At 46.3% G+C, this 22,661-nt stretch overlaps 1 protein-coding gene across 7 annotated transcripts in view; it reads left to right on the top strand.

Moving 5' to 3' along the window:
- Positions 1 to 22,661, top strand: part of BRSK1 (BR serine/threonine kinase 1) — a 662,917-nt gene that overhangs the window by 516,957 nt on the left and 123,299 nt on the right. For all 7 annotated transcript variants that reach the window (XM_063942812.1, XM_063942813.1, XM_063942807.1 and 4 more), the window contains 3 exons: positions 5,857 to 5,973; positions 7,720 to 7,753; positions 14,713 to 14,781. In XM_063942812.1, coding sequence (XP_063798882.1) covers positions 5,857 to 5,973; positions 7,720 to 7,753; positions 14,713 to 14,781 — 220 coding nt within the window. The remainder of the gene's footprint in view (positions 1 to 5,856; positions 5,974 to 7,719; positions 7,754 to 14,712; positions 14,782 to 22,661) is intronic.

The raw sequence follows: 22,661 nt of genomic DNA, 5'->3' as shown, positions 1-22,661 counted from the left end.
GACCATGGGGTATAGCGGCTCCGCAGGAGACAGGGCACAAAACTAAAGCTTTAGGATCAGGTGGTGTGTACTGGCTCCTCCCCCTATGACCCTCCTCCAAGCCTCAGTTAGGTTTTTGTGCCCGTCCGAGCAGGGTGCAATCTAGGTGGCTCTCTTAAGGAGCTGCTTAGAAAAAGTTTTTAGGTTTTTTATTTTCAGTGAGTCCTGCTGGCAACAGGCTCACTGCATCGAGGGACTTAGGGGAGAGAATTTCAACTCACCTGCGTGCAGGATGGATTGGCTTCTTAGGCTACTGGACACCATTAGCTCCAGAGGGAGTCGGAACACAGGTCTCACCCTGGGGTTCGTCCCGGAGCCGCGCCGCCGACCCCCCTTGCAGATGCTGAAGATTGAAGGTCCAGAAACCGGCGGCAGAAGGCTTTTCAGTCTTCATGAAGGTAGCGCACAGCACTGCAGCTGTGCGCCATTGTTGTCACACACTTCACACCATAGGTCACGGAGGGTGCAGGGCGCTGCTGGGGGCGCCCTGGGCAGCAATGTATAATACCTTTTATGGCTAAAAAATACATCACATATAGCCCTTGAGGCTATATGGATGTATTAAACCCATGCCAGATATCTCAAACTCCGGGAGAAAAGCCCGCCGGAATAGGGGGCGGGGCTTATTCTCCTCAGCACACAGCGCCATTTTCCTGCTCAGCTCCGCTGTGAGGAAGGCTCCCAGGACTCTCCCCTGCACTGCACTACAGAAACAGGGTAAAACAGAGAGGGGGGGCACTTTTTTTGGCGATATTTTATATATTTAAGCTGCTATAAGGATACAACACTTATATAAGGTTGTTCCCATATATATTATAGCGCTTGGGTGTGTGCTGGCAAACTCTCCCTCTGTCTCCCCAAAGAGCTAGTGGGGTCCTGTCTTCGATAAGAGCATTCCCTGTGTGTCTGCTGTGTGTCGGTACGTGTGTGTCGACATGTATGAGGATGATGTTGGTGTGGAGGCAGAGCAATTGCCGATAATGGTGATGTCACCCCCCAGGGAGTCGACACCGGAATGGATGGCTTTGTTTATGGAATTACGTGATAATGTCAGCACATTACAAAAATCAGTTGACGACATGAGACGGCCGGAAAACCAGTTGGTACCTGCCCAGGCGTCTCAGACACCGTCAGGGGCTGTAAAACGCCCTTTACCTCAGTCGGTCGACACAGACCCAGACACGGACACTGAATCTAGTGTCGACGGTGAAGAAACAAACGTATTTTCAAGTAGGGCCACACGTTATATGATCACGACAATGAAGGAGGCTTTGCATATCTCTGATACTGCAAGTACCACAAAAAGGGGTATTATGTGGGGGGTGAAAAAACTACCTGTAGTTTTTCCTGAATCAGAGGAATTGAATGATGTATGTGATGAAGCGTGGGTTAACCCAGATAGAAAAGTGCTAATTTCAAAAAAGTTATTGGCATTATACCCTTTCCCGCCAGAGGTTAGGGCGCGCTGGGAAACACCCCCTAGGGTGGATAAGGCGCTCACACGCTTATCAAAACAAGTGGCGTTACCGTCTCCTGATACGGCCGCCCTCAAGGATCCAGCTGATAGGAGGCTGGAAACTACCCTAAAAAGTATATACACACATACTGGTGTTATACTGCGACCAGCCATCGCCTCAGCCTGGATGTGCAGTGCTGGGGTGGTCTGGTCGGATTCCCTGACTGAAAATATTGATACCCTGGATGTTTTCTCAGCAGGTGATAGTCAAGGTACCCCTCCTACAACAAGGAAAAGGGTATTACTCCACGCTATTTGTGGTACCGAAGCCGGACGGCTCGGTAAGACCTATTCTAAATCTGAAATCTTTGAACCTGTACATACAGAAATTCAAATTCAAGATGGAGTCACTCAGAGCAGTGATAGCGAATCTGGAAGAAGGGGACTTTATGGTGTCCCTGGACATAAAGGATGCTTACCTGCATGTCCCAATTTGCCCTTCACATCAAGGGTACCTCAGGTTCGTGGTGCAAAACTGTCATTATCAGTTTCAGACGCTGCCGTTTGGATTGTCCACGGCACCTCGGGTCTTTACCAAGGTAATGGCCGAAATGATGATTCTTCTTCGAAGAAGAGGCGTATTAATTATCCCTTACTTGGACGATCTCCTGATAAGGGCAAGGTCCAGAGAACAGCTGGAGGACGGAGTAGCACTAACCCAATTAGTGCTGCAACAACACGGGTGGATTCTGAATTTTCCAAAATCTCAGTTGACACTGACAACACGTCTGCTGTTCCTGGGAATGATTCTGGACACGGTTCAGAAAAAGGTGTTTCTTCCGGAGGAGAAAGCCAAGGAGTTATCCAAACTTGTCAGGAACCTCCTAAAACCAGGAAAAGTGTCTGTTCATCAATGCACAAGAGTCCTGGGAAAGATGGTGGCTTCTTACGAAGCGATTCCATTCGGCAGATTCCACGCACGAACTTTTCAGTGGGATCTGTTGGACAAATGGTCCGGATCGCATCTGCAGATGCACCAGCGGATAACCTTATCACCACGGACAAGGGTGTCTCTTCTGTGGTGGTTGCAGAGTGCTCATCTGTTAGAGGGCCGCAGATTCGGCATACAGGACTGGGTCCTGGTGACCACGGATGCCAGTCTGAGAGGCTGGGGAGCGGTCACACAGGGAAGAAACTTCCAGGGAGTATGGTCAAGCCTGGAGATGTCTTTTCACATAAATATACTGGAGCTAAGAGCGATTTACAATGCTCTAAGTCTGGCAAAACCCCTGCTTCAGGGTCAGCCGGTGTTGATCCAGTCGGACAACATCACGGCAGTCGCCCACGTAAACAGACAGGGCGGCACAAGAAGCAGGACAGCAATGGCAGAAGCTGCAAGGATTCTTCGCTGGGCGGAAGATCATGTGATAGCACTGTCAGCAGTGTTCATTCCGGGAGTGGACAACTGGGAAGCAGACTTCCTCAGCAGACACGATCTACACCCGGGAGAGTGGGGACTTCATCCAGAAGTCTTCCACATGATTGTGAACCGTTGGGAAAAACCAAAGGTGGATATGATGGCGTCCCGCCTCAACAAAAAACTGGACAGGTATTGCGCCAGGTCAAGAGACCCTCAGGCAATAGCTGTGGACGCTCTGGTAACACCGTGGGTGTTACAGTCAGTGTATGTGTTCCCTCCTCTGCCTCTCATACCAAAAGTACTGAGAATTATACGGCAAAGGGGAGTAAGAACGATACTCGTGGCTCCGGATTGGCCAAGAAGAACTTGGTACCCGGAACTTCAAGAGATGCTCACGGAGGATCCGTGGCCTCTACCTCTAAGACGGGACCTGCTTCAGCAGGGACCGTGTCTATTCCAAGACTTACCGCGGCTGCGTTTGACGGCGTGGCGGTTGAACGCCGAATTCTAAGGGAAAAAGGCATTCCGGAAGAGGTCATTCCTACACTGGTAAAAGCCAGGAAGGAGGTGACTGCACAACATTATCACCGCATTTGGAGAAAATATGTTGCGTGGTGTGAGGCCAGGAAGGCCCCCACGGAGGAATTTCAATTGGGTCGATTCCTACATTTCCTGCAAACAGGATTGTCTATGGGCCTCAAATTGGGGTCCATTAAGGTTCAAATTTCGGCCCTGTCGATTTTCTTCCAGAAAGAATTGGCTTCAGTTCCTGAAGTCCAGACTTTTGTAAAAGGAGTACTACATATACAGCCCCCGGTTGTGCCCCCAGTGGCTCCGTGGGACCTTAATGTAGTTTTGGATTTTCTCAAATCCCATTGGTTTGAGCCACTCAAATCGGCGGATTTGAAGTATCTTACATGGAAAGTAACCATGCTACTGGCCCTGGCTTCAGCCAGGAGAGTGTCAGAATTGGCGGCTTTATCCTATAAAAGCCCATATCTGATTTTCCATTCGGACAGGGCAGAACTGCGGACGCGTCCTCATTTTCTGCCTAAGGTGGTGTCAGCGTTTCACCTGAACCAGCCTATTGTGGTGCCTGCGGCTACTAACGATTTGGAGGATTCCAAGTTGTTGGACGTGGTCCGGGCATTGAAAATATATATTTCAAGAACGGCTGGAGTCAGAAAGTCTGACTCGCTGTTTATATTGTATGCACCCAACAAGCTGGGTGCTCCTGCTTCTAAGCAGACGATTGCTTGTTGGATTTGTAGCACAATTCAACTTGCACATTCTGTGGCAGGCTTGCCACAACCAAAATCTGTCAAGGCCCATTCCACAAGGAAAGTGGGCTCATCCTGGGCGGCTGCCCGGGGGGTCTCGGCATTACAACTCTGCCGAGCAGCTACGTGGTCGGGGGAGAACACGTTTGTAAAATTCTACAAATTTGATACCCTGGCTAAAGAGGACCTGGAGTTCTCTCATTCGGTGCTGCAGAGTCATCCGCACTCTCCCGCCCGTTTGGGAGCTTTGGTATAATCCCCATGGTCCTGACGGAGTCCCCAGCATCCACTTAGGACGTCAGAGAAAATAAGATTTTACTTACCGATAAATCTATTTCTCGTAGTCCGTAGTGGATGCTGGGTGCCCATCCCAAGTGCGGATTGTCTGCAATACTTGTACATAGTTATTGTTACAAAAAAATCGGGTTGTTATTGTTGTGAGCCGTCTGTTCAGAGGCTCCTACGTTTGTCATACTGTTAACTGGGTTCAGATCACAAGTTGTACGGTGTGATTGGTGTGGCTGGTATGAGTCTTACCCGGGATTCATTATCCTTCCTTATTGTGTACGCTCGTCCGGGCACAGTATCCTGGCTGAGGCTTGGAGGAGGGTCATAGGGGGAGGAGCCAGTGCACACCACCTGATCCTAAAGCTTTATTTTTGTGCCCTGTCTCCTGCGGAGCCGCTATACCCCATGGTCCTGACGGAGTCCCCAGCATCCACTACGGACTACGAGAAATAGATTTATCGGTAAGTAAAATCTTATTATTTATTACACAGGTTCTGTGGCTGATTAAAACCAGGTGAAATGAAGTCTTGAAGTCAGCCAGCCACAGAACCTGTGTAGTTAATATGTGCCCAGAATTGAAGAGACGAGGTGGTAACCCTAGGTGTCACCCACCGAGTAGTGACACCAAAATGCCGGCTCTTGCTCAGTGACAGGTGCCGGATACTGCACTGTAACATTATGTGCAGCACTCTGCTCCTGTCACAGTGTAGGAGCTGGCACTGCAGCCACAGCAGTCTCTCCTGGATGTCTGGAGTGACGAAAATGGGGGTTCAGGATGCAAAGACATGTCCCGTCCTGCAGAAACCATGCCCCTCCTGTGAATCCATGCCCGCTTTTCGTGATGTACATCTACGGTTTGTACATAGATCATTGAGACCCACACCAGGTGTCATAGGGGTAAGTGACGCCCCTGAATGGGAATCCACTTCTCTGTCTTTCAATGAGCAGTTGATGCAGTCTCTAGAAGCCAGCATTTGTGTGCATGCTTGGGTCGTGGCCATTGCCAGATTCATTGCGCATGTGCAATAAACCTAGCAGGCACTAAAGGGAAAAGGGTCAAGACTCCTGCTTGAACTGCATCAAGGACAGCCTCTTATATGAAAGGGTAGGAACCGCCTCTGCTCCCAAATCATTCCGAACTGTCCAGGTTCATGGATCTCGGTGGGGAGCAAGTGGTGGTGTGGGATTGCAGAAATGTGGGTTCATGTAAACTTAGGGCCTGGTTTGTGCAGGTTATTGCTTCATTTGTTCCTATTTTATCCTTGTAAATGTTGGGATATATGATAAATAGTAAATACACAAATAAAAAGTATCCTGCTTGTTAAAATTAGCAAATTGACTATCACTATTTTTCGTAATTTCCACCTGATCAGCCACAGAGACCTGAAGCCAGAAAATTTATTGTTAGATGAAAAAAACAACATACGGATAGCAGATTTTGGAATGGCGTCACTGCAGGTCGGCGACAGTTTACTTGAGACCAGCTGTGGGTGAGTGTCTTTTATTCAAGATCATAAAAATCTAATTTGTGATTTTATATATATATATATATATATGTGTGCAAAGGAGTGCAAATAGCGCTACAACCCAATATTATGTAAACAGATATCCCCAAATGGAAGATTTTTTTTTTTTTTTAAACAAATTATAATTGAACAACACAATACATATATTAGTGATAAATGTATTAGTGAACACTCCCAATTAGAATGGTGTTGCAACCAGATTTCTAAAAAGTCCGATTCCCAAAGGAACTTGATTTCAAAAAATTGTTCTAGTGGTAAATCAGTTGCGCCTTCAATGTTTGTGAATAATTCATAACAAATCCTTAGATGACAATCTAAAATATGCGTACCAGACACACGCAGAACAGTTGCCTTAAGTGGGATGTCTTTGCATCGGGGTGTCCCTTACTCGTACCGATTCTCCATTTCAATCCGTCCCGGTGTTGGTGTGGAGTTTGTACGTATATGCAAAACAATGTATCAGTAAGCTGCTCTTAAAAGTGACAAAGTGCTGCTTTGTGCAAAAGCTTACAAAAATGAATATGTGCAAAAAAGTGCTTACGTGCTTGTTGAATAAATATGGTAAATTCATATGCAAGTATATTGCTGAAAGTGTGCTGATCCCCTTTTCTCTTAGGTAGTGTGCTTAAGTACCATTTATTAAGGGTGCAACACCGTATATCCAGGTGATTCTGAAGAGATCAAATAAGAAATGTATATATGTTCATATAAAGCACTTACATATAAAATTTCACTAAGTTGAATGATCCTTTCGTCATTCCATCATCAAACTCGAGTGCCTTAAAAGAATCAAAAACTCCCACATGGGAAGGAAAAGCCTCTGATAGTGTAGTACCATTAAACAATTATTTAATCATACATAAAAGTGACAAAAAACATATAGATGGACTCGTACAATTTAAAAATACATATGAGCTTATCTGTTATTCCTCAAATAGGAGCAGAGTGCCAGTAGGTGCCCAACGCGTTTCGTCCCTTTAATTCATTTCTGGGACTTCCTCAGGGGTTAATGGTGGTCTGCTCTGCATCCCCACACCTTATATGTGCTGCTAATTGAGTCAAATTGATCATCAGTGAAATTGCGCCCGTTTCTGGCGCGTGTAGCGCTACTGCGCATGCGCGGGACTTGAAGTGCCGCGTGATTACGGCCGCCATCTGTTAGAACTACAAGTCTTTATTGCGCATGCGCGTCCGCGACTGTCGCGCATGCGCAGAAGGGGATTTTGCTGCGATGTTAGATCTTTCTGCAAGTTCCTATGGCGCGTGCGCGTCCACAGCTGGAACTTGCAGAAAGATCTAACATCGCGGCACACACACACACACACACACATATATATATATATATATATTTCAATAGAACAATGTATGTTTGTTTGTTTGTTGTTTAGTATATATGTGCATAATAACCATACATTCTGTCTTATAATGTACATTTTCATGCCTTTTACCTGAGGCTGTGACTGTAAATGTTTCATACTTGTCACAGGAGAATGGCATGCATGCATGTCACGTCCATTATCTGTTGCATCAAATCTGACATGCTTAACCAATTCTACACGCCATGTATGTTACGTGACTGAAATTCTCTGACTTACATTAGCAACATGAATCTACTTAACAAATTCTTCACTTTATCCTGCTGTTAACATCCCTATTCTTTCTCTGTCTTTTCCCTCCTTTTTATTCCATGTCTTACTCCCTTGTGACCAGGTCTCCTCACTATGCATGTCCTGAGGTGATCAAGGTAAGTGTAACAGGCGTCCATCTTTCCTGTGATATTTCATTTCCCTTTAATCTACCTAGCAATAATAAAGAGCTTCCTTGAAAGTGTATCGGTCAGTGAGAATAAGACACCCTACTGACACTACTAATCTTCATGGTACTGTATCACTTTAGTAGTTTTGCTTTAGAGTTTAGTTGTTAGCCTCTTATTTATGTTATCTGAGCCCCCTCATCTGTAATACATTTTATTTTTAATTAATGTCTGTATAAAAGATTGCCCTGTTTCATATTCCTTCTGACAACTTTTGATAGTTGCCTCTTGGTGACAGACTATATAGACATTTCATTGCTATATTAATATTGGATGTAACCCTTTAATTGTATGTATTAGCAGTTCATTGGCAGAATTGTATGAATTAGCAGTTCACTGGCTGAACCAGTATTCAGCTAATTATTCCACTAGGAACTACTGACATTACATTGCATCACAACACTGCAGATGAAATAGTTTTTAATGGTTGCGCCATGGGTGACCCCCATACAACCAACCTCTGATCCAGATGGACTCGAACTAATACATCTAGGTCATAAATCAAGTAGGCCAATGATATCCAATGACCCTGTATGATGTGATTGGACAATCCAGGAGCTGAGGTGGAAGTTACTAGAAATGCAATCTTGCTGCCAGTTTTGTTGCCTAGGCAGTCAGATTTGGCGTCTCATCAGGAATAGGGCCATTTTACTGTATAGGCACACTGGGCAACTGCCCAAGGCCCCACATTTTTAGGGACCTTTGAGCAGGGGTGGGCTATTGCCTCCTGAGCTTCTTTTGGGAGGTGGGTATAGAATGCTGTCCAGCCACTCTGTGAATTCCACATAATCAGAGCGGCCAGGCAGCATTACCTACATGACTCCCAGCTGGTAGCCAGACAGTGTATGGCTGTCAGCATGCTGATTGATGGATGGATGGAGCTATCACAGTGCTGATTGCTGTTCACTGTGTGGAAGCATGTGGAGAGAAGGCGTGGGACCACAGCAGTTGTAAGTTATGATTTTTTTTTTATGTATTCCTGGGTATGGAATAGATGTGTAGGGCCCCAGTGCATTGTTTTGCCCAGGGCCCACAATGCTGTTAAGACAGCCCTGATCAGGACCACTTTGTTTGACCACATCCAGCATGCACTCAAACCACTTGGTGAAGCAGGTGTACAGTATCTGCTCCATGCTGGATGAAGGTCTCCACTGCAGCTTCCGATGACTCAAAATGAATCCTGTGCATCTTACGCATGATTTGTGGGGACATGAAGAAGCTGCAGGGGGCCAGTTCTGGACTGTACGGTGGATGACCAAGCTCCTGAATGCGTTCATAGGTCAGAAAATCCACACTCTCCTGGACTTATGGGCAGGTGCATTGTCATGATGGAGAAGGGTACGATGGGCGCAAGTTCTTGGACGGCGCCAGGAAATAGCTTCCAGCACTTGCTGCAGGTATTGGTTGGTGTATCAGTCCATTAGTTGCAGTGCGCTGCTGAACAAATGGTACGGTAGCTACTTGACTAGTCTTTGCCACAAAAACAGCCACCATTTTCTTGGCCATGCTGCGCTCACGTCGGAACTCCAACTGAGGTCCATTGGGCTGACTCTTGTTTGGTCTTGGGTGGAAATTGTAGATCCAGGATTCATTAACACTGATGATCTCCCATACAGAGTTTGAGCAACCGACATCAAACCTGTCCAGCATGTTCCAGTACAAAGTCACCTGAGCCTTACTCTGGGCTCAAGTCAGCTGATGGGGCACACAGCATGTGGAAACCTTGCTCAGGCCAAGTGTTGTATCAAGCAGATGGATCCCGATGAGATGCCTATCTCCTTATCTAGCTGGTCCATGGTCAGCTGCATCCAACCCAACTATGGCCCACACTGCAGCACCGTTGTCCACACAGCAGCACCATTGACACAGGTCAGCCGCAGTGCTCCTCGTTTCCAGGGACTGTCTCCTGCGCTGAATTTCTGCAAACCACTCAATCACAGTGGTTAGAGACGGTGCTTCCGCCACAAAAGCAGCTGGCAAGTGATCAAAAGTCTACTACTGTCACAGACCACTCGTGTATTCATATAGGATCATGGCTCTCCATGGCTCTTGAGTTTATGAAGGAAGTGAATGTGCTGACTTCTTCAGAGTACTGTGCTTATATACGGTTCCGTGCCTAGACATTTCACAAGAACTTTAGCTAGAGATCACAGTTCACAACCAGATTGTGTCAACTCTACCTACTGTATGCACTGCACAACCGGAAACTTATTGCACACCCCTCGTACATCATTATCTAGTGCTGTGATATGTTGCAGTCATCATTACCTATCGTCACAATATATTTGGCAGTACATAATTATCTAGCATTGTGATATGTGACAGTACATCATTATCTATTGCTGCAATGCATAATGGTAGTTACCAGTGGCCAGTAGTTACCATTGGTAATGGCCCAATTCTGTCTAGTGAATAAACACTTCAGAGTCATAAAGTACAGTATGTGTTTCCTCTGTGATTTGTTCTTTGTTTCCAACCGGTGTACCAGGGCACATTGGAGCTGATACAAATGCACCTGTTTGCAGAGAGTATTGGGGGTCATTCCGAGTTGATCGCTCGCTGACATTTTTACGCTCAAATCCATATACACGGCTTCAGGCGTGGCGTTAAGGCCCACTAATGCCTGTGCATGGATTTCTAAAGCCATAGTAAAGTGGTCAGGCACATTACTAGAGGAATTAGACACTATGGATAGAAGTGACGTTGAAATGTTTCTGCGTAACATACAGGATTCTGCGGGTTTCATGGTGGAGACCATGAAGGACCTGTGTAATCTGAATGCAAGGACGTCTTCCATGGCTATCTCAGCACGCAGGGGACTCTGGCTACGCCAATGGTCTGCAGACGCGGAATCCAGGAGAAGTGTGGAGAACCTACCCTACCACAATGCGCAGGCGCGTCGTACGGGTACAAAGCAAATTGTTGCTGGGCGATGGGTTTTATGAAGAATCCATTCACACAGTTGATCGCAAGGAGATTGACAGGAAGAAGGCGTTTGTGGGTGTCAACTGACCATTTTCTGGGAGTGGTTGGGAAAACGCAGGCTTGTCCAAGCGTTTGCAAGGCCGGTGTCTGACGTCAATTCCGGGACCAGACAGGCTGACGTGATTGCAAGGGCTGAGTAAGTCCAGAGCTACTCAGAAACTGCAAAACACTTTTTTGTCCCGCTCAGCTGCACAGGCGTTCGCACACTTGCAAAGCGAAAATACACTCCCCCGTGGACGGCTGCAAAAAGTAGCTAGCGAGCGATCAACTTGGAATGACCGCCATTGTATCTTGCATGAATTCACACTCTGTATCTACCAAAACTAGGCACACGCAAGTATGGGTACTGCACTGGAGACCACAGAGGCGTGATGGGGAGTACTCATACTGGCAATGTTCAGTGAGGACATGTGTTATGCAGACCTGGACTTAATACTGCTTATTGTAGTGGTATCTTTGCAGCTAGTATAGGCAGGTGTTAGTAGATGCTGATGCTTAGTAGAAAACCTGGCACATATGTACCAGGCGCAGATGTGGACACATTTAGAGATACATACATTGTTCCCGTACATGCCTCCATTGTATTTCCACTCTGCATCTGGCCCACTGTGTGAATGTATTAGTCCGTGAGGAATACTGTTACAATAAACTGTTGCTATATAATTTCAGTAGGAATAGGATTATATGTAACCAATAATTTCATTGTAAATGATATGTATTAGCTGTAATTCACTTTAGTTTTCAAGAGCACTTCCATTTAGTCCCAGTTCTGGTTCTACCCACTACAGTGTTATAATAGCGTTGGTGTGTAGGGAATGAAGCAACCATGTCTGTGTCAGCAGGTCTGTCACAGTATACCACCTATACGCTAGGAAACCACTGTGCTAGGCTCTATTTATAGGATCTCATTTGGTTGCACATCACAACGCCCACATCATGGCTTTGCGGTGCATGCAGTATTGGGAAGAGCTTGTGTTCTGTGCTTCAGGCATTACTGAGAGCAGCAATGTCATATACACTACAGTACCGTGAACCACACATGAAACCTTTCACATCTCAGACGGAACAAATTGTAGTTGTGTGGTGCTGAAAGGTTTCCCTGGCAGCCTTTGGATGCTTCGTAAATACAAAAAACAAAACAAAATAGACATTGACTTGTGCACTGCTGATTGTCTTTCTTCAGTGCATGGTTCAGCGCTAGTGGTTAGGGGTACAGAGGGTTCATTTGGAGAGATCACATTACCCTTTTTAGATTTGTTGGCATAATGCTGACATACAGGAATAATACAGACACATGGAATTCCTGAGTATGTGAATCTCAGACATCGTGACTTTGATCTGCATGTTCTAGCTGTTCATTACTGATTACTTCTGCGTAGCTTGAACTGAATATATGTATATCTCATTTAGGGGCAGATGTTCTATGCCTTGGAGTGTGATAAAGTGGAGAGAGATAAAGTACCAGCCAATCAGCTCCTAACTGCCATTTTTCAAACACAGCCTGCAACATGGTAGTTAGGAGCTGATTGGTTGGTACTTTATCTCTCTCCAGTATATCACTCTCTTAGGCTTAGTACATCTGCCCATAAATGAGAAATATATATTCAATTGAAGAAGAAGAAGGCTTAGTATGGGAAATGTTTAGCAGAATAAGCTTGGACTGCTGCATTGCAAGTGACTGTGGTCCTGATTCAGAGGTGGACGCAATGTTCATTTCGGTTCCAAGTGGTTGATTTTTGCAGCACTGCACATGTCTGAGTCGCACTGCACATGCGTTCCAATGGTTACTGTCGCTAGATGCAGGCCAAATTTGGATGCAGGGACAGCCAATGTTGGGAGGGGGGGGGGGGGGGGTGTTCCTAGGGGGTAGCAGAGAAGTGGCTGCACAGACGCGAGTGTGTCGCCACCAGTGACTGCGTCCAAAGACACAGTTGCAGTAGAAATGGGCACCATGTTCCGGCAGACATTGTGACAGACTATAGAGTTGCCCAAATGTTCAGTGGTGCGACGGATGTACAATCATTGGTGCCGATGGTGCAACTTTTTGTGCAAAGCAGCAGATTATAGGTGCCATAGTGGACATCTGTGTACAGAGTCCATGAGCTGCAGCATTAGCGTACAATCACACTTGCACTGTGTACGAAGATCAGGTCACGACCGCAAATGTGCCCACCTCTGAATCAAGCCCTGTATAATAAGCTACTGTATATGGTGGGTAATTCCAAGTTGATCGCAGCAGGAATTTTTTTTGCAGTTGGGCAAAACCATGTGCACTGCAGGGGGGGCAGATATAACATTAGCAGAGAGAGTTAGATTTGGGTGGGTTATATTGTTTCTGTGCAGGGTAAATACTGGCTGCTTTATTGTTACACTGCAATTTAGATTGCAGATTGAACTCACCACACCCAAATCTATCTCTCTCTGTACATGTTACATCTGCCCCCCTGCAGTGCACATGGTTTTGCCCAACTGCTAAAAAATTTCCTGCTGCGATCAACTTGGAATTACCCCCATGGTTTGGTCAAGGTAATGCTGAGTTTTGATTATCTTTGGGATGACACAGAGTTGTTTGCAAAATGGGTGTAAAAAAATAAATAAAATATATATATATATATATATTTCTGCACATATGCAGAGCATAACTGTTTTCCAGTACACTTCCAATGCTGCATCATCAGCAGGTAAGGTGCAAAATATACACCTCCTAAAACACGTCTATGGCGGCTATTTTGCTCAAAAAGCAGATGGCTGCTTTTCAGCAGCGCATCCATCGCACATGCGCAAACTTTCATTATGCAATCGTATAATGATTGACAAGCAGCGGGCGTTCGGCGCGATGCAGCATTAGGGGGAGTTGCGCAGGAAACGCAGGTATGTCATGGCCGTTTTCGGGGCTGCCTGATGATGTCGCCTGTGATGAGAAACATGGCGGCCGAGCTAAAGGGGTCATCCTCTATTTCCTGAATCTACAATGCGATTTATTCTTAGCAGTCTTTGCTAATGTAGGAAAAATTGCTAAGGACTGAATAACCCCTATGTGTAGCGTCTTTACCATACGCAGCCTACCTTACAGCTCCCCTTCCCTCCCCAGACTGCCTCTCCACTCCAGCTGCTGGTGGGAGTGGAAGTGGCAGAGTCGCACAAGCTTGTATAGGTCTACTTCCCTGGAGAGTACTAAGGGATGCCACGCATGCAAGCTTGCAAACTCCCCACTTGGCATCTGGCCCCTTGTGTTTAGAAATAATATACAGTATCTCAGTGCTTAATGTTTTAAATTAAATTCTAACTCAAGTGTTAGTTACTAATAATTCACTATCAATCACTTTCTATCACGCGTTATCAGTTGCAGTCTATGAGTGATGCTGATTGGCCATTGCTTAGTTATTTCCCCTATCCAGTAGAAATGGATCCATAACAATAACTTAACAAGGCTTTATCGCACTTTTAAATTAATGCTGCAAGAATGATCTTGAAATAGTTATCACGGGTACCCGGCAACCAAAGACATTACAGAGAGGGGGATTACCTCCTCGTGCATAGATAAACAAAAATATAGACATATAGATAGTGTAATCAAGTGATTTAGGGGGACATTTACTAAGCAGTGATGAGTGGAGAAGTGAGCCAGAAGTTGCTCCATCAACCAATCAGCAGCTCTGTATAATTTTATAGTATGCAAATTATAGATTTTAATTCAGTGCTGATTGATTGCCATGGGCAACTTCTCCACAGGCTCACTTCTCCGCTCTTATCACTGCTTAGTAAATATCCACCATAATGTTTTAATCATTAGTGTATAAGTCTATATCTACAGTATCCAGCAGTTACTGTTGCAGTGCTCAGATGTAGCGTAACTCTATCTTACCAGAAATCAGAATGAGGATTTATTTATTCTTTCTTTATAGGGGGAAAAGTATGATGGGCGCAGAGCTGACGTGTGGAGCTGCGGAGTGATCCTGTTTGCACTTCTCGTGGTAAGACATTTCCCTGTAATAGAGAGCATAGAAAATGCTTTGTTTATACATAAGTACTTTACATTGCAATGATCGTGTAGATAAATCTTCCATTGACTTAATTTCAAAGTAGGGAATTATATGTGAATGTAAGTAAATGTTTCACCTTCAGATGACTTGCATTTATTTGTCTTATGCATGTCCTCTTGCATTGTATTATCTATTATATATGACAAGGGTTCCATAGCCCCATACAAAGGTGATGAAAGAGAATGCAAAATCGCAGAAGTTCAAAGGTGATAACATGTGACAGTTTGACACGTTAACAAAATAAATATAAATTTCTCTATCGTCCTAAGTGGATGCTGGGGTTCCTGAAAGGACCATGGGGAATAGCGGCTCCGCAGGAGACAGGGCACAAAAAAGTAAAGCTTTACTAGGTCAGGTGGTGTGCACTGGCTCCTCCCCCTATGACCCTCCTCCAGACTCCAGTTAGATTTTGTGCCCGAACGAGAAGGGTGCAATCTAGGTGGCTCTCCTAAAGAGCTGCTTAGAGAAAGTTTAGTTTAGGTTTTTTTCTTTACAGTGAGTCCTGCTGGCAACAGGATCACTGCAACGTGGGACTTAGGGGGAAAGTAGTAAACTCACCTGCATGCAGAGTGGATTTGCTGCTTGGCTACTGGACACCATTAGCTCCAGAGGGATCGAACACAGGCCCAGCCGTGGAGTCCGGTCCCGGAGCCGCGCCGCCGACCCCCTTGCAGATGCTGAAGCGTGAAGAGGTCCGGAAACCGGCGGCTGAAGACTCCTCAGTCTTCATAAGGTAGCGCACAGCACTGCAGCTGTGCGCCATTTTCCTCTCAGCACACTTCACTGGGCAGTCACTGAGGGTGCAGAGCGCTGGGGGGGGGCGCTCTGAGAGGCAAATATAAACCTTATACAAGGCTAAAAATACCTCACATATAGCCCATAGGGGCTATATGGAGATATTTAACCCCTGCCTGACTGGAAAAATAGCGGGAGAAGAACCCGCCGAAAAAGGGGCGGGGCCTATCTCCTCAGCACACGGCGCCATTTTCTGTCACAGCTCCGCTGGTCAGAACGGCTCCCAGGTCTCTCCCCTGCACTGCACTACAGAAACAGGGTAAAACAGAGAGGGGGGGCACATTAATGGCTATATATATATATATTAAAGCAGCTATAAGGGAGCACTTAATATAAGGATATCCCTTGTATATATAGCGCTTTGTGGTGTGTGCTGGCAGACTCTCCCTCTGTCTCCCCAAAAGGGCTAGTGGGTCCTGTCTTCATTAGAGCATTCCCTGTGAGTTTGCGGTGTGTGTCGGTACGTGGTGTCGACATGTATGAGGACGATATTGGTGTGGAGGCGGAGCAATTGCCAAATATGCAGATGTCACCCCCCAGGGGGTCGACACCAGAATGGATGCCTTTATTTGTGGAATTACGTGATGGTTTATCTTCCCTTAAACAGTCAGTTGAGGACATGAGGCGGCCGGACAATCAATTAATGCCTGTCCAGGCGCCTCAAACACCGTCAGGGGCTGTAAAACGCCCTTTGCCTCAGTCGGTCGACACAGACCCAGACACGGGCACTGATTCCAGTGACGACGGTAGAAATTCAAACGTATTTTCCAGTAGGGCCACACGTTATATGATTTTGGCAATGAAGGAGACGTTACATTTAGCTGATACTACAGATACCGTAAAACAGGGTATTATGTATGGTGTGAAAAAACTACAAACAGTTTTTCCTGAATCAGAAGAATTAAATGACGTGTGTGATGAAGCGTGGGTTGCTCCTGATAAAAAGTTGATAATTTCAAAAAAGTTATTGGCATTATACCCTTTCCCGCCAGAGGTTAGGGCGCGCTGGGAAACACCCCCTAAGGTGGACAAGGCGCTCACACGCTTATCCAAACAAGTGGCGTTACCCTCTCCTGAGACGGCCGCACTTAAGGATCCATCAGATAGAAAGATGGAAGTTATTCAAAAGAATATATACACACATGCAGGTGTTATACTACGACCAGCTATAGCAACTGCCTGGATGTGCAGTGCTGGAGTAGTTTGGTCAGAATCCCTGATTGAAAATATTGATACCCTAGATAGGGACAATGTTTTACTGTCGTTAGAACAAATAAAGGATGCATTTATCTATATGCGTGATGCACAGAGGGATATTTGCACACTGGCATCTCGGGTGAGTGCTATGTCCATTTCAGCCAGAAGAGCCTTATGGACACGACAGTGGACAGCCGATGCGGATTCAAAACGTCACATGGAGGTTTTGCCGTATAAAGGGGAGGAGTTATTTGGAGTTGGTCTATCAGACTTGGTGGCCACGGCTACTGCCGGGAAATCCACTTTTTTACCTCAAGTCACTCCCCAACAGAGAAAGGCACCGACCTTTCAACCGCAGCCTTTTCGCTCCTACAAAAATAAGAGAGCAAAGGGCTTGTCGTACCTGCCACGAGGCAGAGGAAGAGGGAAGAGACACCAACAGGCAGCTCCTTCCCAGGAACAGAAGCCCTCCCCGGCTCCTGCAAAAACCTCAGCATGACGCTGGGGCCTCTCAAGCGGACTCGGGGACAGTGGGGGGCCGTCTCAAAAATTACAGCGCGCAGTGGGCTCACTCGCAGGTAGACCCCTGGATCCTGCAGATAATATCTCAGGGGTACAGGTTGGAATTAGAGACGGATCCTCCTCATCGTTTCCTGAAGTCTGCCTTACCAACCGTCTCTTCCGAAAGGGAGAGGGTGTTGGAAGCCATTCACAAGCTGTACGCTCAGCAGGTGATAGTCAAAGTACCCCTATTACAACAAGGAAAGGGGTATTATTCCACTCTATTTGTGGTACCGAAGCCGGATGGCTCGGTAAGGCCTATTCTAAATCTGAAGTCCTTGAACCTCTACATAAAAAAGTTCAAGTTCAAGATGGAGTCACTCAGAGCAGTGATAGCGAACCTGGAAGAAGGGGACTTTATGGTATCCTTGGACATCAAGGATGCGTATCTACACGTTCCGATTTACCCCGCACACCAGGGGTACCTCAGGTTCATTGTTCAAAACTGTCACTATCAGTTTCAGACGCTGCCGTTCGGATTGTCCACGGCGCCTCGGGTCTTTACCAAGGTAATGGCCGAGATGATGATTCTTCTTCGAAGAAAAGGCGTATTAGTTATCCCATACTTGGACGATCTCCTAATAAGGGCAAGGTCCAGAGAACAGCTGGAGACAGCTTTAGCACTATCTCAAGAGGTGCTAAGACAACACGGGTGGATTCTGAATATTCCAAAATCCCATTTAATCCCGACAACTCGTCTGCTGTTCCTAGGAATGATTCTGGACACGGTTCAGAAAAAGGTTTTCCTTCCAGAGGAAAAAGCCAAGGAGTTATCCGATCTGGTCAGGAACCTCCTAAAACCAGGAAAAGTGTCAGTACATCAATGCACAAGAGTCCTGGGAAAAATGGTGGCTTCTTACGAAGCAATTCCATTCGGCAGATTCCATGCAAGAATATTCCAAAGGGATCTGTTGGACAAATGGTCAGGGTCGCATCTGCAGATGCACCTGCGAATAACCCTGTCACCAAAGACAAGGGTGTCACTTCTGTGGTGGTTGCAGAAGGCTCACCTATTAGAAGGCCGCAGATTCGGCATTCAGGATTGGATCCTGGTGACCACGGACGCCAGCCTGAGAGGCTGGGGAGCAGTCACACAAGGAAGAAACTTCCAGGGAGTATGGACGAGTCTGGAAAAGTCTCTTCACATAAACATTCTGGAACTAAGAGCAATCTACAATGCTCTAAGCCAGGCGGAACTTCTCCTGCAAGGAAAGCCGGTGTTGATTCAGTCGGACAACATCACGGCGGTCGCCCATGTAAACAGGCAGGGCGGCACAAGAAGCAGGAGTGCAATGGCAGAAGCTGCCAAGATTCTTCGCTGGGCGGAGAATCACGTGATAGCACTGTCAGCAGTGTTCATCCCGGGCGTGGACAACTGGGAAGCAGACTTCCTCAGCAGACACGATCTTCATCCGGGAGAGTGGGGTCTACATCCAGAAGTCTTCAACATGTTAATAGACCGTTGGGAAAGACCAATTGTAGACATGATGGCGTCTCGCCTCAACAAGAAACTGGACAAATATTGCGCCAGGTCAAGAGATCCACAGGCAATAGCTGTGGACGCACTGGTAACTCCTTGGGTGTACCAGTCAGTGTATGTGTTTCCTCCTCTGCCGCTCATACCAAAGGTATTGAAGATCATACGGCAAAGAAGAGTAAGAACAATACTAGTGGTTCCGGATTGGCCGAGAAGGACTTGGTATCCGGAACTTCAAGAGATGCTCACGGACGAACCGTGGCCTCTACCTCTGAGAAGGGACCTGCTACAGCAGGGTCCCTGTCTTTTTCAAGACTTACCGCGGCTGCGTTTGACGGCATGGCGGTTGAACGCCAGATCCTAAAAGGGAAAGGCATTCCAGAAGAAGTCATTCCTACCTTGATTAAGGCACGGAAGGAAGTCACCGTGAAACATTATCACCGCATTTGGCGAAAATATGTAGCGTGGTGCGAGGATCGGAGGGTTCCGACGGAGGAATTCCAACTGGGTCGTTTCCTACATTTCCTGCAATCAGGATTATCTATGGGTCTCAAATTGGGATCCATTAAGGTTCAAATTTCGGCCCTGTCAATATTCTTCCAAAAAGAATTGGCCTCTGTCCCTGAGGTCCAGACTTTTGTCAAGGGAGTACTGCATATACAGCCTCCTGTGGTGCCTCCGGTGGCACCGTGGGATCTAAATGTAGTTTTAGATTTCCTCAAATCCCATTGGTTTGAACCATTGAAAAAGGTGGATTTGAAATATCTCACATTGAAAGTGACTATGTTACTAGCCCTGGCCTCTGCCAGGAGAGTATCTGAATTGGCGGCTTTATCTTATAAAAGTCCTTATCTAATCTTCCATTCGGATAGGGCAGAACTGCGGACTCGTCCGCATTTTCTCCCTAAAGTGGTATCAGCATTTCATCTGAACCAACCTATTGTGGTGCCTGCGGCCACTAGCGACTTGGAGGACTCCAAGTTGTTGGACGTTGTCAGAGCCTTAAAAATATACATTGCAAGGACGGCTGGAGTCAGAAAATCTGACTCGCTGTTTATATTGTATGCACCCAACAAGTTGGGCGCACCTGCTTCTAAGCAGTCGATTGCTCGTTGGATTTGTAACACAATTCAACTTGCACATTCTGTGGCAGGCCTGCCACAGCCTAAAACTGTAAAAGCCCACTCCACAAGGAAGGTGGGCTCATCTTGGGCGGCTGCCCGAGGGGTCTCGGCATTACAACTCTGCCGAGCAGCTACGTGGTCGGGGGAGAACACGTTTGTAAAATTTTACAAATTTGATACCCTGGCAAAGGAGGACCTGGAGTTCTCTCATTCGGTGCTGCAGAGTCATCCGCACTCTCCCGCCCGTTTGGGGAGCTTTGGTATAATCCCCATGGTCCTTTCAGGAACCCCAGCATCCACTTAGGACGATAGAGAAAATAAGAATTTACTTACCGATAATTCTATTTCTCGGAGTCCGTAGTGGATGCTGGGCGCCCATCCCAAGTGCGGATTATCTGCAATACTTGTACATAGTTATTGTTAACTAATTCGGGTTATTGTTAAGGAGCCATCTTTAAGAGGCCCTTTCTGTTGTCATACTGTTAACTGGGTTTAGATCACAAGTTGTACGGTGTGATTGGTGTGGCTGGTATGAGTCTTACCCGGGATTCAAAATGCCTCCCTTATTGTGTATGCTCGTCCGGGCACAGTACCTAACTGGAGTCTGGAGGAGGGTCATAGGGGGAGGAGCCAGTGCACACCACCTGACCTAGTAAAGCTTTACTTTTTTGTGCCCTGTCTCCTGCGGAGCCGCTATTCCCCATGGTCCTTTCAGGAACCCCAGCATCCACTACGGACTCCGAGAAATAGAATTATCGGTAAGTAAATTCTTATTATAATGATTACATCTTGCAGTTTACGTAATTATATAGTGACCACTGCTTCAGAAATGGTCCTGTTCCCAAGAGCTTACATGCTAGGTGCTATGAAAGTATGTGCAAGTAATTATATTCACCAGTGGAAAAAGCACCAGTGACAACCGGACTCACCCTCCTACTCTACTGATCTGGAACAAGATGGCCCCCACTCGTTTCACGAGCCAGGATCCATAAGCTTTCACCAATGTTTTATCTTTAGAAAGGTCCCCATACTTACATATAATGGAACCTCTAATGGTCACCTTCAGCGCTGATCATCTCTCTCTATAGTACAGGAGCTCTGTCAGCCGTAGGCCTGTTGTCCATGACTGGAATTCTAAACAAATTCTCAAGGGCACCATTATTTATTGGACTGCTCTGCTTGATTCGCGATAAATTAGATTCATTTGGGGTTGTAATTAAGTTAACTATATTAACTCGTAGGTTTACCTAGAATGTGTGAGTCTTAGCTGGAAGTATACAACATCTGTGGAATACCAATCATTCTTCAGTAATCAATAGCTGTGAAGCAGGTTCCTCAACTGCCCTAAATATTCCCCCAACATCTGTTTTATAGTCCAAAAGCAATCCATCTCTCTCACAATTATATGAAGGCTGTGTCCGTAAGTTGCTTGCTACAGTATACTAGCTGTCTTGGGTTCATCGGATAGTCCTTGTTTTTGCAATGTTTTAAAACTCATATCTGACTAAAATTTAGACTCTTAATGCACCTAGGTTACCAGAAGTTGTGGTAAGAGATTACTATACTTGTTGCTCACACGTAATGGTGTAACTATTTGTTGGGCTGAACCAATATGCATGGTGATGTAGGAACTATGAACGTCATTTAGGCTACATTTTCATAGATACCTATACTGTAGTTTCAGGGCACAAACTGAGTATCTTATTGCATAGCTGCCTTACAGCATTGGGTTAATGGGTTCAACTCCAACCAGGGTCTTATCTGTGTAAAGTTTGTATTTTATCCCTGTTTTTTTTGCTGTTCTCCACTGAGTGCTTGGTTTTCTTCCAAGGTCCACAAACACACTGTACTGGACTGTCCAAAAACATACTGGTAGAGTGTAGGTTAATATGCTTGTGACACTTGTGACAAAATGGAGCCTAGTATACTGTATATATGTGGTGAAGAATATAGACTATAAGGGGTACATTTACTAAAGGTTGATTTTGATCAATGTTGTACTTCCAGGGCCACAACACACATTTCTCTAACGTCCTAAGTGGATGCTGGGGACTCCGTAAGGACCATGGGGAATAGCGGCTCCGCAGGAGACTGGGCACAAAAGTAAAAGCTTTAGGACTACCTGGTGTGCACTGGCTCCTCCCCCTATGACCCTCCTCCAAGCCTCAGTTAGATTTTTGTGCCCGAACGAGAAGGGTGCACACTAGGTGGCTCTCCTGAGCTGCTTAGTGAAAAGTTTAGTTTTAGGTTTTTTATTTTCAGTGAGACCTGCTGGCAACAGGCTCACTGCACCGAGGGACTAAGGGGAGAAGAAGCGAACTCACCTGCGTGCAGAGTGGATTGGGCTTCTTAGGCTACTGGACATTAGCTCCAGAGGGACGATCACAGGCCCAGCCATGGATGGGTCCCAGAGCCGCGCCGCCGGCCCCCTTACAGAGCCAGAAGACTGAAGAGGTCCGGGAAATCGGCGGCAGAAGACGTCCTGTCTTCAATAAGGTAGCGCACAGCACCGCAGCTGTGCGCCATTGCTCTCAGCACACTTCACACTCCGGTCACTGAGGGTGCAGGGCGCTGGGGGGGGGGGCGCCCTGAGACGCAATAAAAACACCTTAGATGGCTAAAAATACATCACATATAGCTCCTGGGCTATATGGATG

The sequence above is a fragment of the Pseudophryne corroboree genome, chromosome 10, assembly GCF_028390025.1.
Source record: "Pseudophryne corroboree isolate aPseCor3 chromosome 10, aPseCor3.hap2, whole genome shotgun sequence".
Taxonomy (NCBI): domain Eukaryota; kingdom Metazoa; phylum Chordata; class Amphibia; order Anura; family Myobatrachidae; genus Pseudophryne; species Pseudophryne corroboree.
This window is presented reverse-complemented; position numbering and strand designations above follow the sequence as displayed.